Here is a 15,819-nt window from a genome sequence, read left to right on the forward strand (position 1 = left end):
TAATATGGACATTCATTATTAAAATCAGTCATTTATCGTATCCTGGGTCTACAGCGTCTGCTTCACCACCTCTACACCGCATTTTATGACAAGGTCAAAGAAATTTACATCATAAAATGAACATACAGTCATCGATTATGAAACAAGCAATAAACATTACATTTTGCAAAATGCCATGATCCAAATTATCAAGCAAAAAATACATCAAATATGAGAGAGGTACTGCCAGTTAACATGAGTACTTAATGGCAGCTACTGCTGGTGTCCTGGTTGTCTACAACCAGATAGCCTAGTTTTTTCAAGGCTATTAAATTATTGACTCAGACTAGGTTGGTTTGGGGTGATACTTTTTTGTCTAATAAAAGAAATCATAAGCTTTTAAACAAGTTTTAGATTTTACTGAAGTCATCTTTGTCTGATAATAGAATGTGTTAAAAAGATCTGAAACATTTAAGCGTAACAAAAAGGCAAAACCAAAATAACTCTTTAAGGAAGGAAATGTTTCACTGTAAAGGAGGCAGTACAATACAGTCTGAGTGGGGATTCAAATTTGCCAATTTAATTTGACCATAAGACATGCTCAAAGTCTGGAAGTGAGTGCTTTCCTACTGTGGCTATTTTGAACAACAGTCTTATGAAAAGGTTGGAACTTCTCATTAGATATTTATTTCTTTGATAAGAAATGTCATTTTGATTTTGCTTTCATTTCTTATCTCTGGACAAGAAACTGATTTAACAGCACCTTACACAATTAATCTTGCTTTACTAATTAAACAAAGGAATTAAGCTAAATGTGTATTCTAACTGAGGAGAACATCAGGAAAACTAGCCCCACAAAGCTAGTCTTAGCCGCTGTTGCTGAAATAATTCAGTGAGATGCTTCTTATAGCTATTTAAAAGTCTCTAACAACGGTTTGAGAAAGGTTTTTTTTTTTTTTACCCCTCCAGGGGGTCTTTTTTGTGGGCTCTAGTGTCCCTTATACGACAGTAGGCTGACGGGAAACTGGGAAGGAGAGGGGGGAAGACATGCGGCAAATATTGTCGGGTCCGGGAGTCGAACCCGCAACGGCCGCGTCGAGGACTCAAGGCCTCCAAATATGGGTCGCGGTAACCACTACGCCACCACGGCACGCCCGGTTTGAGAAAGGTTTGAGGAAAATTTTGACCCACTCCTCAATCATCCTCTTGTAATTCACCAGGCATTACAAGATGTAATGCCTGGTGAATTCTACATTCCTGCTGCAGCAAGGCATCCCTAAACAATGAAACTTCCAGCTCTATTCTTTAAAGTTGGAATGGGGTTCTTTTCCTTGACTAGTGTATTTGGTTTATGCCACACGTGTCCTCTGTTCTGCTGAAAGAATAATTAAATTTTAAGACAAACCTACTTACAATTAGGCAAATTTTAGTTTTTACCATATCATAATTTTTATGCATATTTTCCAACTCCAAGCTGTATAAACTTGAGTGCTTATTGAAAATAAACTTATCAGCTTAATGTGTTTGCTTAATGAGTGAGGGTGGGACCTAAGGAGACCAACGCCCAGTATCAAGGTATGCATAATTATTAGGCAGCTTCTTTTCCTCAGGCAAATTGGGCCAAAAAAGAAATGTGTCTGTGAAAAGTCCAAAATTGTAAAAAGTCTTTCAGAAGATATCGAGGCAACCATCAAACGTTTTACTGCAAAGTCAACAGGATCAGAATCACAAGAAACATGTTGAGAAAAAAGACGTAAATGAATTAAGAATAAAACGTGAAGCTACCAGGAACCCATCATCTTCCAGTGCTGTCATATTCCAGAACCGCAACCTACCTGGAGTTACCAGAAGGACAAGATGTTCAAAGCTCAGAGACATGGCCAAGGTAAGGAAGGCTGAAACCCGACCACCACTTTTAAAACGTTTTATGGACTGATGAGATGAGAGTGACTCTTGATGGACCAGATGGATGGATCAATAATGGGCACAGAGCTCCACTTTACGTCAGACGCCAGCAAGCTGGAGGCGGGGTGCTGGTATGGACTGGTGTTATTAACGATGAGCTAGTTGGACCTTTTCGGGTTGAAGATGGACTCAAAATCAAACCTACTGCCTACTGTTTTTATAAGACACTTCCTTCAAGCAGTGGTGCAGGAAAAAAATCTGCATTTTTCAAGAAGCCCATGATTTTTATGCAGGACAATGCTCCATCACACTCATCAAAGTACTCCACTATGTGGCTAGCCAGTAAAAGGCCTTAAAGATGAAAGAATAATGACCACCAGTACAAAACTCCATTGTTCAATAATCATGCACACATAGGTATTGTCCTATAAAAGCCAAAATCTCACTTTTACTTTCTTAAATAATCAAGTCTGAAAGGTTATTAACATTTTGGATTGACCGAGAGCGCTGGAGTTGTTTAACAACTATAGCACGCACAACTTCCCTAATAATTGTGCTTCACATTGTAACATCTAATTCGTCACCTTACTTTAAAAAAACATGCAAAATCATTGCCTCAAAAAATTAAGCAATGTCATTCATCAAGCGGTCCGTCGTGTTTTTGAGTTTAAAAATGTTTAAAGTTGGCAGGAAATTTGAAAATATCACTTTATAATTATGTGTTATTGAAAGATTGTAAGATTAATCCCTGAAAACCAAATACAAAGTCTTAAAAAATGTAAACATTTTAAAAAGACTTTAAGCAATGCTTAGCCTGGTGGGGGCAAAAGTAAAGCCTGGTGCCCCGCCAGGCTTACAATGCACTATGGGGAAACTCTGACATCTATGCAACAATCGCCAATACCTGTTTATCTCCTGCAGTGTGGCTAAAGCTCAGATTTAGCAGTCCTTGAGTGGAATGCAGCATACACCATTTATGTCCAGTCCATCACAAGGCAATGTGGGGGGACACAGGACAAATAAAGATACACACTGAAATATGGGGGAATTTTTCTGCCATAATCCAAGAGCACACACATTCAGTCTAAAAGCAGAATTTTATGTCTTTTGTTCTCAAAACTTGTAATACTTTTGCTTACATTTTTATTTTGAAATCAGGACTTCATGTCTTTCTTCTCAAAACTTGTAAAGAGTGTACTGAAAACTTCTCCTCACGTTCAAACTTAGTCTCTGCTCAGCGCAAATCTTCACTTGCAAAACTCTCTGCTGAGAGAAATAAAAGAAAATAGATAGAAGAGTATCCTCTGGACAAATTTGTTGCCACTGTGCAAATATGAACAACACATTTGTTTTTACAATAAACACAATGTGAAGCATTTCTCCATGTTATTTTACCATTTCCTCTATCATTAAATGGTGTTGGTTGCACCCTTATGTGCAACCAACACATTGCACAAAAGGGTGTGTCCAAATTCGGGACCTGCATCCTTCGAAGGACCCGGAGTACAAAGCAGACAAAGAAACCGGCCTACCTGAAGACAAAGGACTCAGCTTACTTGATGGATGAAGGACCTGGTAGACGAAGGACCCTGTAGACAAAGTACCTGAACTACCGAGTAGACGAAGAATCAGACCTGCCTGGTAGACTAAGAACCTGATGAAGTACCTGACCTAACCAAAGATGAAGAAACTAGCTGATGTGGTAAACAAAAGAGTCGGCCTACCCAGTAGATGAAGGACCTGCCCTAACTGCTAGATGAAGGACCAGGTCTGCCCGATAAACAAAGAACCTGGCTTACCCAGTAGACAAAGGTCCAAGTCTACCCGATGGTGAACCAGTAGAAGGTAGGCTAGGTCCTTCAAATGACACAGGCCATTAACCTGGAGACACCCTATGTAGCTAAAGCAAAAGAGATATTTCATTTCAAGGAGTTTTATCCTGATTAAATAAACCAGGATAAAACTAAATGGTCAATATGAAATGCAGTAACCAGCAGGAAGTTGAATTAAACATTAACATTAAACAGTATAAAAAAACAAACATTTGTCTAAATGATGATATTTGTGAACTTTTTAGGTACACTTGCTTACACTAAGGTTTAGCCCAACCTGTCCTTTGACAATAAAACTGCTGGAGCTAAAGCTTTTCTTTCATGGTAGCAATACAGCGATGCATTAGCATTGCAAACACTGCAGAGCTGTGTGTCATCTCTGGATGGGTAGATGTAAAAACACCCTGGAACCTCTCTGGTTTTCAGTGTACTGGGTAATTTTACATGGGTCATTTACACATGCACACTGACAACAGATGCATGTACAGATTACTGAACTATGAGATAGTTTCTTTACAACTGATGATGATTGAAAAAGGAACAAAACCAAGAATAATTGCTAAGCACTGCATCAATGAGAGACAGAGATAGGGGCGTACTTTTTGACATGTGTCACACAACACTGGTGTTTTACATCTACCTCTCTGCAAGTTAACTTAATGTGTCTTAATCTCTTTTCATTTTTAATGTTTCTACAGTATTTTTTAGATACAGTGCATATGGAAAGTATTCACAGTGCTCACTTTTTCCGCATTTTGTTATGTTACAGTCTTATTCAACATATTACATTATTGTCTTTCCACAAATTCTACATAGAAATACCCCAATAACACTACTATGACGATGTGGAAAAAAGTTTTGAGATTTTTGCAACCAGATTTGGACTTCACTGAACATCTCTGGAGAGATGTGAAAATGGCTGACAGACGTCTCCAACCAACCTGATGGAGCTGGAGAGGAACTGCAGAGAAGAACGTGAAAGGCTGCCTAAAGATCGGTGAGATGAGCCGGAGGCATCATATTCAACGATTAAGACACATTAAGTCAACAACGTATTAACCAAAGGCTGTGAATACTTACATAAATGTGATTTCTTGTTTTTCTTTGCTTAACAAATTTGTGAAATACTCAAAACCTTGGAGGTTTTATTTAGCAAGTATCAGTTATTGTTCAGATACAAGACTTCTCTTTTATCTACTTTAGGGCTGCATCTTTAATAAACCTGACCTACCAATTCCAATTTTGGCCGATACAGATTTTTTTTGTCTGAAATGTCTCTAAATACAGCAAGAAAGTTGATGAGTTGGCAACAGGGGGATGACTATTGTTAACTGCGAATGTGCAGACATGACCTGGTGGGCCAGCCTGTCAGTCAAACCTCTGTCACAGGACAACAAAAGATGACAGTGGTTGATTTTTAGACCTTTGATGAGGTAGATAAGATCAGTGGATAAGATCGGCTTCACATGTAAGTATAGGCCGATCACCGATGTCCCAAAATGAAGAAAATTAATACTGATAAGTTGGCTGGCCGATAAATCAGTGCACCCCTACTCCATGTACTCCTCAAACTAGCCCAAGCTAACTGGCCCTGGTAACCAACCATTCTGTAAACAATAAATTATTACTAATTTGTTGTTTATTATTTTGTTTCAGTGAGATACACTGATATAGTAACTTAGAAACACGTACACTGGTTCAGACTAACACCAATCAAAACAACATACCTCTTCACAAACATCGGTATGTTGGCTGATAGAGAAACCTGTTGGACTTCCAATATGCTATTCTGACAGGGCATGCCAAACCAACAGAACACCAGCATCAAGCAGAGATGGAGTAAAATCTAACATTTAAAATGACGTGAACGATCTTACCTTGAGATGGTTCTGGTATGGGAGCAGCCGGGAGAGGTCGCTGGGACCTTGGTTGACTTGATGGATGTGCCATTTTGATGGGACCAACAAATTCGACGAAGGTCCCTGGGAAGTCGCCTCTCTGCTTGGTGCGTTCGTTGTATCCTAGGATCCAGCCTAGACGCTCCGGGTGCTCCTCAAAGCCCTCTTCGTAGCTCTGCACTGACATCAGAGAGGCCTTGCTGACAGTCAGGAGGTCCCCTGGCTGCAGGTCCAAGTCCTCTTCCTGGTCCTTGGTAAATGTGTAGAGCACACGGTATTGGAAACCATCTGTCGCCATTTTGTTGAGCGGAGGAGTTCCTGTTTTCGTTGATAATGGAATCCTGCTCAGTTTCTTACGCTCAGAAACTGAAGCTGCTGCTGAGTCACTAAAGGGAGGTGTTGGTGCTGTGGTTTCTAGGCTGGAGGGGCTGAAGGAAGGAGGGAAAGTCACCCAAAGCTTAGAAGCATTTTTAATAGTTTATAAGGTAGCTGATGTAATGGCTGTAGTGGCAACGGCTTCAGAGCTGACCAGTATTGCTAGACTGCTGTACTTTCCTCAGCTTGATACCGCGGTTCAGCCAAATGATGGAGCAGAGGGAGAGCGTCGGCAACATACTCCTTTAAGCAGCAAAAACCTTGAGACTGGTCCTAGTTTTGTGTTCTGATGAAAGCTTACGCCAAGCCAACAGCCTGGTGTCGGTGAATCTCCACGCTCTAAATAGACGGATTGGAGGACAAATGTTTGGAGTAGAGAGCTTTTAAATCCTTTAGGTTTGCTGAAATTCAGCAGGAGCAATAACTGATCTGCATAACAAAAACAAGAAACAAAGAATAGAAAAAAAAAGTTAAACAAATGATACTAATTTAAAAATAATTTTTATAAAAGATGTTACGAAACAATCACAGTTACAGCTAAAAGGATGACGCTGTTCGATAAATACCCAAAGAAAGGCAGCACAGTCCTACATGAAATGAAGCTAAAGTGATGCATGAAAATGGCGAACTGCGACAGCTCCATGCATCTGTGCAGTCTACACTTAGGAAGGAGAGATCAGATGATGATGCTGCGTCATAGCCAACAGCAGACTGGGAACTGGACTGGAGCCTTAGCTAAATTCACTCCCTCCGCAGAACACCTTCCATAGGAACAACAAGTTTCACTATGAAATAACTGTTCTTTAAAAACGCAAGCCAACAAGACTGATGTACAGAAGTGAAAGGAAGGATTTTGCAGTATGAGCATGCAACCAAAGACATGAACCACAAATCAGCCAGAATGTTCCTAAAAAGGTAGGACGCTTTGCCACAGTTGTTCCTACATGGGACAGAAAAGCAGTAACCGTGTTAATTCAGACCTATTTTGGTTTGCTTTAGTCAAAACACTTCAGTCACTCTCTATCACATTTATTCTATGCAAGATAAAGCTAGTTAAAAACAAATAGTCATTAATGTGTAAAGATTTATATATGTAAATGCAGCAAATACATCATCAGTGATTATGTGTAATTGAAAACCAAAATATAAATAACTGCAAAGCCTAATGAGATGCACACAGCATAAATAGTTTGTGCCGAGCATCTAAAAGAAAACTGCTTAAAAAGGTTGTTTATAGTCATAAATACGAGGACTCTTCTTTCTTGCTCTGGCTAATAATTGAAAGGCGATTATTTTTAAATTATCAGTCTAAAAATCACAGACTGAAAACAATATTATAGAATCTCTGGTGAAATATGGACCAATCATAAGTCTATTTAGCAATCCAAGAATGAGACTAAGTACGAACTGCTGCTGCATTATATTTTAAAATAGAAATTATGAGATAGATGAGAGATTACCATTTCCAGATTAAGTACGACATCTGCTGTTTGTGGACCTGGCAAGGACAACGGTCCTATTAATGTCTAAACAGAATGAAATGATGTCTGAGGAGCAGGAACAAGTAGGAATAAAAAGTGGGAGTGACAGAATAGTGACTGCAATCATCCGGTTGTTTTGGTTTATTTGTTAAAACAAAATTTGGGGTCTTTTCCAAAATGGCTAAATCTGACAACCCGAAGGCCTGGTCTGCAGGGCCTGGTATGCCATCGTTTCAGAAATCTCCATGAATGGACAACACTTGCAGTGATGGTGCACAAAATAATCAGCTAAACGTCCAGTCTGCATGCATGAATCCAAAAGTGCATGCTTCTAAACCTTAGTCTAGTTATTCTCTCTCCCCAAAGGCATTTGGAATGCGCGCACACGTTTACTGGAAACGCCTTGTGAATAATAATAATAATAAATTTATTGTATAAATTTATATATATATATAAATAATTCCATATTTGGATTTGAAAGAGAATGTTTAAGGTTAGGGTAATACCCAGATGCAGGATCGTGCAAAACTCACCCCACTTTTTGCTCAGAAAGAAGCTGGACAGGCTCAGCAAGACTCTCAGTCCCACATCCTCCGGATCGACAAGCAAGAAGTGCCAGGCTAGACACGTGGCACTGGCATACCCAACCACAGCCCGCAATCCTCACACCACTATCACCCCCCCACCCACTCAGAGCCAAAACTCCTCTGCCTCATCTCTCCACCCGCTCCTCACCCCCCAACCCAAGCCCATAAAACATGCAAAAAGTCCAGCCTCCTACTGTTCCCCCTCCCTTCGCTGTCATCTTTAGAAAAAGTCCTGTTGTTTTTCCAGTTGCCATGTTTTATTTGTTTACGGTCAATGAAATGCAGCATAAAGAAGGCAAAAAAAAAAAAAAATAAAAGATTTTAAAAAAGCTGAGCACAAGTTTAATAGTAAGTTGAAGAGTAAAACAAGTCCTGCGAGGTTGAAAAGAGTCTGTTACAGTCCAAGTGTCTTAGCTCTGCATTACAGGTCAGCACAGCAGCTGGTCAGCTCGGGGTCCGCAGATCCATTCCCTTTTAGACACCTTCAGTCTGGGTAGACAACAGCAGACAGTAGGAAAACGGCAGAGTGGAAGACGAACGGAGCACTTTCCTACCAGCACAGTCCACGCAGCAGAGGGAGACCACAGGAAAATAAATAATGAATAGGCAGCAAGTAACTCACTGTTGCTAGAGAGAGGGAAAGCCAGTCCTGCACTCTGATTGGTCAATGGTCTGGCCATGTGCTCCACAGTCACCAAAGAAGCGGGGCAAATCAAGAAAACGTTCTAATATTAGAAAATGTTTCTAGGCAGTGATCAAAACAACTCCAGTTTTTTCCCCAAACTGAGCTTCTTCAAGTCTTTCACACCAAGGTGTCAGCTCATAATTTTAGGTGTTTTTTCTGTAATTTTAAATAAATTCAACTATCTAAGGTTTGGGATGTGAAACATAACATGGAAAGACTCACGCCTGCATGTGATTGGAGAAATCCTTATGAGTCATGCTGTAATCGTGCAGTAGGGGCAAATAGAAGACGTCTGCAGTAACAGTAAAGTGAAAAATGCTACACAAATAATCAGTAAGATCAAATTTAAGAATAATTTAAATAAAGCTTTTCAGATAAACATTTGTTTGATTCACTCTTATTATTTTATAAACACCAAGCTTGAATCTTTTTAAATGTGCTGTTATGAATAGCAAATGGATTTTGTGCTTCATTGAAGGGATCAACTGTTTTATATAACAATATTCTTGAGATTTAACTATTCTCTTTCACTGGATGATTTTCTCTGTTATATGGTACCCTCTGAGCACAGAAATCAAGGCGGGAGGCACTAATTACAAAGGTACAAAAGCTAAACCAACCCAATGAAGGAAATATGTGCAGAATAAAAAATTTAACCAGTCTGAGCCACAGACTGGTATGTTCATTTGTTCATAATTTTGGTTAGTATGAGACATGAAGCTGACAATACAGTTAACTTACAGTAAGTTAACTGGATTAAATACCAGTGGTCTTTCTGTGTGGAGTTTGCATGTTTCACCCAGGCATTTGTGGGTTCTGCTTCAGGTTCTCTTCAGCTTCTCCAGCTTCGTCACACAGACTGTTAGCTTAACAGGAGCACCCCCCCACTGACTGCTGGAGATAGGCACCAGCCCCCCAGCTGGCTCATCTACCTGCAACAATAAGGAGGTAGAGACAATGGACGGATATTTAGTGAAAAAATGCATTTTGTAGGAGTGAAGTTGGCTGCTACAGAACTGACTGAAGATTCAGTTTTGATTCTTTTTACTTAAAGGACAAGCTGGTGTAGCCACTGAGAATACATTGATTTTTTTTTTTTTTTACAAATCCAGTATACCATTCAAATGTATAATGAATGGACCATAAAGCAAAGCTGTTGGGAGATCTCTTCTGATCAAAAGTCCTTTACAAGACACTACCAGTCTATTGACACATCTCAGATGCTGTGCAGTGTTTAGGACCAGCAGAAAGCCCAGGCAGCTGCATGTGGACTTAAGCTGATTTTTTTTTCAGTACCATTGAAATAGTGCTAAGAACTTGATGTCATTTAATTATTTATTTGTACAAACTACTGGTACCAGCACTCTGCAAACAATCACTGGATTATCAAAAGAATTTATAACAATTTAAGTGTTAAGTTGTTGCAGCTTTCCTTATTGTTTTAAGTCCTAAAAAAATTCCAACTTCAGTATATTAACAAATTTTGTAACATATAATCTCTAAGGAGAACATATGTAAATTATTCACTGGGATGTGCATTTCTAGACTAAACTGAGTAACATTTACAACTGTGTTAACACTGGTTACTTCTCAGCTTTTCTTCTGTTTTTTTGTTTTCAAAAAAGGTATATAACCTAAAACTTTTTGTGCACATTTTGCAACAACATTGCTTATATTTTAGATTATCAGAAGAGATGAAAAGTGAATACATTTTTACATTCACAGTATACCCAAGGTTATGAAAGTTTGTCATATCTGCTGGTTTTTTTCTGATAGCAATTTTTCTGGTGCCTCCACCATTTTTCTTTTCAATGTCACAAACCCCTCTGTCTCTCTCCTTTTCTGTCAGCTCTGTACACCAGTGTGCCTGTGTAGTGTGCTTCTTTTACGCAGCCAACTTCTTGATCAGTTTGAGCACTGCTGCCAACTAGTGACTGGAGGCTTGTTTGTCGTTCAGGCGTATTGTGCCCTCCCACGCCCACCCAACCAACTAGTGATGGGATTTTCGGCTCCTTTTCGAGATGCGGCTCTAATGGCTCTTCTTACTGTGGAGAGCCGGCTCTTTCGGCTCCCAAACGGCTCCCCATATATATTTTTGACATTATTAATTAATTAATAGCTTAAACCTAATTTTATAATATTTTGTTTCATTATTGACATTGTTAAGCACTTATGATGAGTAAAAATGCTGCATAACAATGCTATAGCAATACCGATGCGTGTGATGTCCGCATGTGCCTGTGCAGGTTGTTTGTCGAGCCTGCACGATAGGAAATGCTGACTTTGCACAGTCTGCACTCTGCCCTGGAGCTTGATGTAGCATTAAAATGAGTACAAATCTTGCTCCGTTTTCTGTCCCTCATTTATTTTCACCTATTCAGTTCTCACACTGATTCCCCTTCTTTCTGTGCTTCTTGACCGCTGAGTGAGTGTCTGTACATAAACACCTGCCGACGAACGCTATACAGCTTGGCCAATTGCCTGCCGTTTCCACAAAAAAAGTGGAGCTAAAAATTTTTTTCAGTGTTTTCCCGCCACATTATTAATTGAAACTATATGTGATTGGTCAGATGTGTGGAGCACACGCTTGACATGAGGGCAGTGGAAAAAAAACTCTCCGCTCTAGCACTGGCAGAAGAGCAAAACGCGCAAGGAGAGGGAGAAGGGGGAGGAGAGACAGCGAGGCACCGCAGGACAAAAAAAAACGATGTGGGGAAAAACTATCGACTCTGGCACTTGCAGAGCACAAGCACAACGACAGGGAGGCGGAGAAACAGCAATATACTGTAGAAAAAAAACTGGCTCCCAAATAGGATCCTAAAACGGCTCCCATTGTGGAGCTGGTTCCAATCGTTCACTTCAAAGAGCCGGCTCTTAGAGCCGGATTGTTCGCGACCGACACATCACTACAACCAACACCTCAGTGCATTTCACTGAATCCCAGTATTGCACGTACTGCTCTAGTAGGCACAGTGTGATCTGCTGTCTGTTTTGAGATAATATAAAAAGAGCAGCAGGATATCAAGAGCAGGTGCTCTTATTTTAAAACCTCAGATTAACACACTTAAGCCCTCATTAAACATCTATATCAGTGACATGCAATTAGGGGAGACTCACCTGTCACCATGAATGACAAGTAAAATAGGTACAGTATTTTCTGGACTATAAAATTGCACCTTTTCTTAGTTTTCCTGTTTTTTCCTCTTCATGAAACATTTTCGACTGAGAGTTCCACATTCTGTTTAACAAATTTAATGAATGTGTGTGAAATCTTAGAATTTCTGATTGGCCACAAATGTGAAGAGACAATGTTTGGGGCTCAGCAGAAAGTGCCATACCACATTGGTAGGGTGCAGTGCTGAGCCCCATACACGTTGAAAAGACAGAAAACAATCAGAAAAATATAAAAAAATACATTTGGAATAGAACCCAACCAGGAGGACTGGCCTCCATGGCAATCATCTCCATTAAAATAATAAGATGTTTAAAAATGAAGGCAAGCATTGAGGATTTTCATGATGTCCATGGAGGATAGGCGGATGGATGTTGTATGCAAATGAAGGTGAAATTTAAATTTATAAAAAAGAGCCAAAGAACATAATATTATGACCTAATATTAAATATTTTGTGTTCTATGGTTTTGTTGAATAGTATGGAAGTGATTAAAGCATAACTACAAGTTACTAAAGCAACTAAGCATTTCAATTAAGGTCAAAATTAAAATATTTGGGCCTTATATATTTGTATATCCAACCACGGAGAAGTCAGTGCCTTACCAGCCATGATGAACCTCACCTGTCTACTACATATTACTGACCTACATATCACAATATACAAGACAGCATGTAATTAACACCAAGTGATCTAACTTAAAAACAGTCATTAGACTTTATGAGCAAAATATGAGGCAGCTGCTTTGTTATCCTTATGTTCCCTTGGCGATGGATACATGTTGGCCTCAGTCAAAAATGTCCATATGGATCTGAAAAACCTGCTGCACCACAGGCCTGAAGAACAGGCCAACAGAACCAGACATGACTATTCATTGTTCCTGCCAGAAATGTTGACATGACCGTACCTCAGATTTCAGTCAAATCATGATCACCTCAGAGCATTAATAAGACAAGAATTCATCAACATTGGTTATTCATTTAAGAGTTAACATAGTAAAAATAGACACACAGAGGAATTTGGATACTTGGTCTACTATGACCAGCAACTGACTGGCGGAAGGCTCAGATATGAAACCTTTTTACAGTCAATTAATGCACTGTATGTTCAAAACATTAGTCTTTGCTATATATACTGCTACTGAATCAATAAAATGTATTAACATGCCATAAAAAATATTTTTTGCAACATGTCCAGGCTGCTAGAGAGCACAAGATGTGCAGCAGAAAACAAAAAGGGTGAACAGAGTACAGCAAATCTGATTTATTTAATATTTTTTTAACTTTTAAAATGTGGTGGTGTGAAACTTGCTGGGTTATGAAACATTGGACACCTCAGAGGTAAGGATCTAAATTCTATCAGGAATACATATAAAAACTGCTGCTAATTATGTTAGCTGCTAATCTGAAATGGTAAAAATGACTAAATGTAAATACTGTGACCAATTCTTTCTTTGTTTGTAAAACCCTTTTCAGAGCAAGTCTCTCTGAGATATTTTTCACTGATAGATGGCTGCTCGGTGCTCATGTCCAGAAAGAGAAAAAAAACCAATACAAAATAAAACAAACAAACAAAAAGCAACCATATTTTAATACCATTTGTTTATTGTTTTTCTTATAGTTCTTTAAGAAAAAAACAGAATAGCCCAAAATTGGTATTGGAAGATCAAAACTTTATAAAACTGAGATTGGCAGTCTGCCACAAATCATGATCAGTGCAACTTTTAAATAATCTTCAGTGTCCCATTTATATATAGAAAAAAAATGTTGAAGCAAAAAATTTATGTCACTGTGAAAAGAGATCATATATTTTTATTTTAAATTATTTTTTTAAATAATTTAAATTTTCAATTATTTTAAAATTTAACAAGTTAAATTTTCTGTTTCTTTAAACATTAAAACTAAGTTTTGCCTCAAGTCATGTTTTACAGAGAGCAGTAAGAGGGAGCAGTGTGAAAGAGGACGGACGTTTTGGTTGCATTCTGGCTGACTCGGTAATTAAGCCAAATATAAAGGGGTTTATATACAGCTCAGTTGTTTTATGCAAAAAATAGCACGATTTAGAGTCACTGTTACTGCTCGACGGAAACCATATCCAAATAACAATCATAACCTCTACTACGCAAGGCCTACATCATGTTCTCGCATGGAGTATGTGCACGCATCTTAGTATAAAACACACGCACGCTCACGCACGCTACAGGCTGACTTACTGGGATTAAATGTACTTTTACCGTCGCAACAAAGCGCAAAAAGCTGAATGTTAGCATTATTAGGAAAAATACGAACAACAAACACCAAACGGACAACTTTAGCAACTAGTTACACTTGGTTAATGATTTATTTGGTTATTAGTGCCATGCTTATATAAATGCACAAACTCAACAAGCTAAACATTTAATTTAAAATGTATTTAAAGTATTTTATTTAGCTATTGACGGTAAATCAACATTCTATACACGTCATTGTCGAGAAGCGCTAGCACAGAGGAAAGTGCGAATAGACCAAGTTATACTTTTTCCAGCAAAAATTTCAGAGCAACAGAAAAAAAAACACAAGGGAAATGTGAAAAATAAACTTTAGCATTGACAAACAACGCAAGCATGGCTCTGTGTCCACACGGCACAGTAACAGAATTGAACTTCCACCATTTTCCAGTACATTGGCAGCTGCTGTCCTGGAAATGTGCAATAAGTTGAGAAAAACTCACCCGCGGATGGTTTTTTGGGTCTTCTCGCTTTTTCTGCAGTGGGGCTTTAACAGTCTCGAAGCGACCGAGGAGAAGTCTGCTGTGTCCCAGCTGCAAACGGTTGTGTTCTTGGTGTGTCACAATCTCCTGGCGACAGCTCTGATTTAACTTTTAACTGCGCTGTACTTCTCCCGTTCATAACTCCCTGGCCCTACGCTCAGCCATTTTCCAGCTCAGCACGGCGCAGGGAAGGAGAGTGCGTGGGAACTACTGAGCTGTGAACGAAAACGAACGAAACCACGCGGAAAAGACCGAACTATTTCAGAGAGCTCATCTTCTAAGCTGGAAACCTGAATCTACCAATCAATCTCCAACTGTACTTGCCTGCACTTTATTTAACTTCACTGTAAACTACCTCGTACTACAAAAATCTATTGTTTGTATATGTTTTTGATAAACTGTGGTCCATTTCTCGCTTTTCTTAATGTTCCATTTCTACTCCTGTCTATAAAAGAAAAACAGATTTTTTGTGTGCGAGTATTCAATTATAACTATTAAAATAATTTAATAATAACGTGTTAGTTGATATGTTTGATCATAAATGATAAGTGCTTTCGTTTTTGGCCCCAAATCATACCTAAACATTTTCAGTAAGATGATTCTTTGCCAAAACATAAGAGCCAGATGCAACTTCATAAACTTTAATAATAATAAAGCCTCCATGGCATTGATAAGGTAATTGTCCCTTATGTTTTCCTGTAACTGGATAGAATATTCATTATCTGGGGTCTATGTTTGCAATAAATCTAAAGATCTTAACAGGTTTTAGTTGGGTATGCATTACTTGCAACCATTGCAACATTCTCTAGCATTTTGTTTTTCCTAATATCGCACTTTTCCCAAATGCACATGTGGCACAATTATCAAGAACACTGGAGCTCCTCAAGGGTGCGTTCAAAGTCCCTGCATTTTACCCTGTAAGATGCCATGTATAGGGCCACCCATAGCTCCATCATGTCTGGCAGCACTACAGCACTAAAGCAGCAATCTCCAACACTGAGGAGCCAAGATACAGGAACTAACTAGAATACCTTTAGAGAGCAGTGACATGTTTGCAAATGTTGATTCAGTCAAAAGTTGCTCCGATTTGTTATGAGAAATCAGAGAACAGTACGCCTGAGATCTTTAATGTTTTAAGAAAGAACATCATGCCTGTAA

At 39.0% G+C, this 15,819-nt stretch overlaps 1 protein-coding gene across 4 annotated transcripts in view; it reads right to left on the minus strand.

The window, feature by feature from the left end:
* Nucleotides 1-14,912, minus strand: part of LOC102216436 (phosphatidylinositol 3-kinase regulatory subunit beta) — a 49,584-nt gene extending 34,672 nt beyond the window's left edge. The window contains exons 1-3 of one of the 4 annotated variants that reach the window (XM_023336112.1): nt 14,623-14,906; nt 9,484-9,674; nt 5,594-6,418 (exon numbers count right to left, since the gene is read on the minus strand). In XM_023336112.1, the coding sequence (XP_023191880.1) occupies nt 5,594-5,912 (319 nt within the window). In that variant the 5' untranslated portion in view covers nt 5,913-6,418; nt 9,484-9,674; nt 14,623-14,906. Of the gene's footprint in view, nt 1-5,593; nt 6,419-8,003; nt 8,645-9,483; nt 9,675-14,622 lie in introns of those variants that run through there. The other 3 variants (XM_023336114.1, XM_023336111.1, XM_014473316.2) reach the window with 3 other exon arrangements.
* Between the last annotated feature and the right edge of the window lie 907 nt (nt 14,913-15,819).

Source organism: Xiphophorus maculatus, chromosome 6 (genome assembly GCF_002775205.1).
Source record: "Xiphophorus maculatus strain JP 163 A chromosome 6, X_maculatus-5.0-male, whole genome shotgun sequence".
NCBI classification, from domain to species: domain Eukaryota; kingdom Metazoa; phylum Chordata; class Actinopteri; order Cyprinodontiformes; family Poeciliidae; genus Xiphophorus; species Xiphophorus maculatus.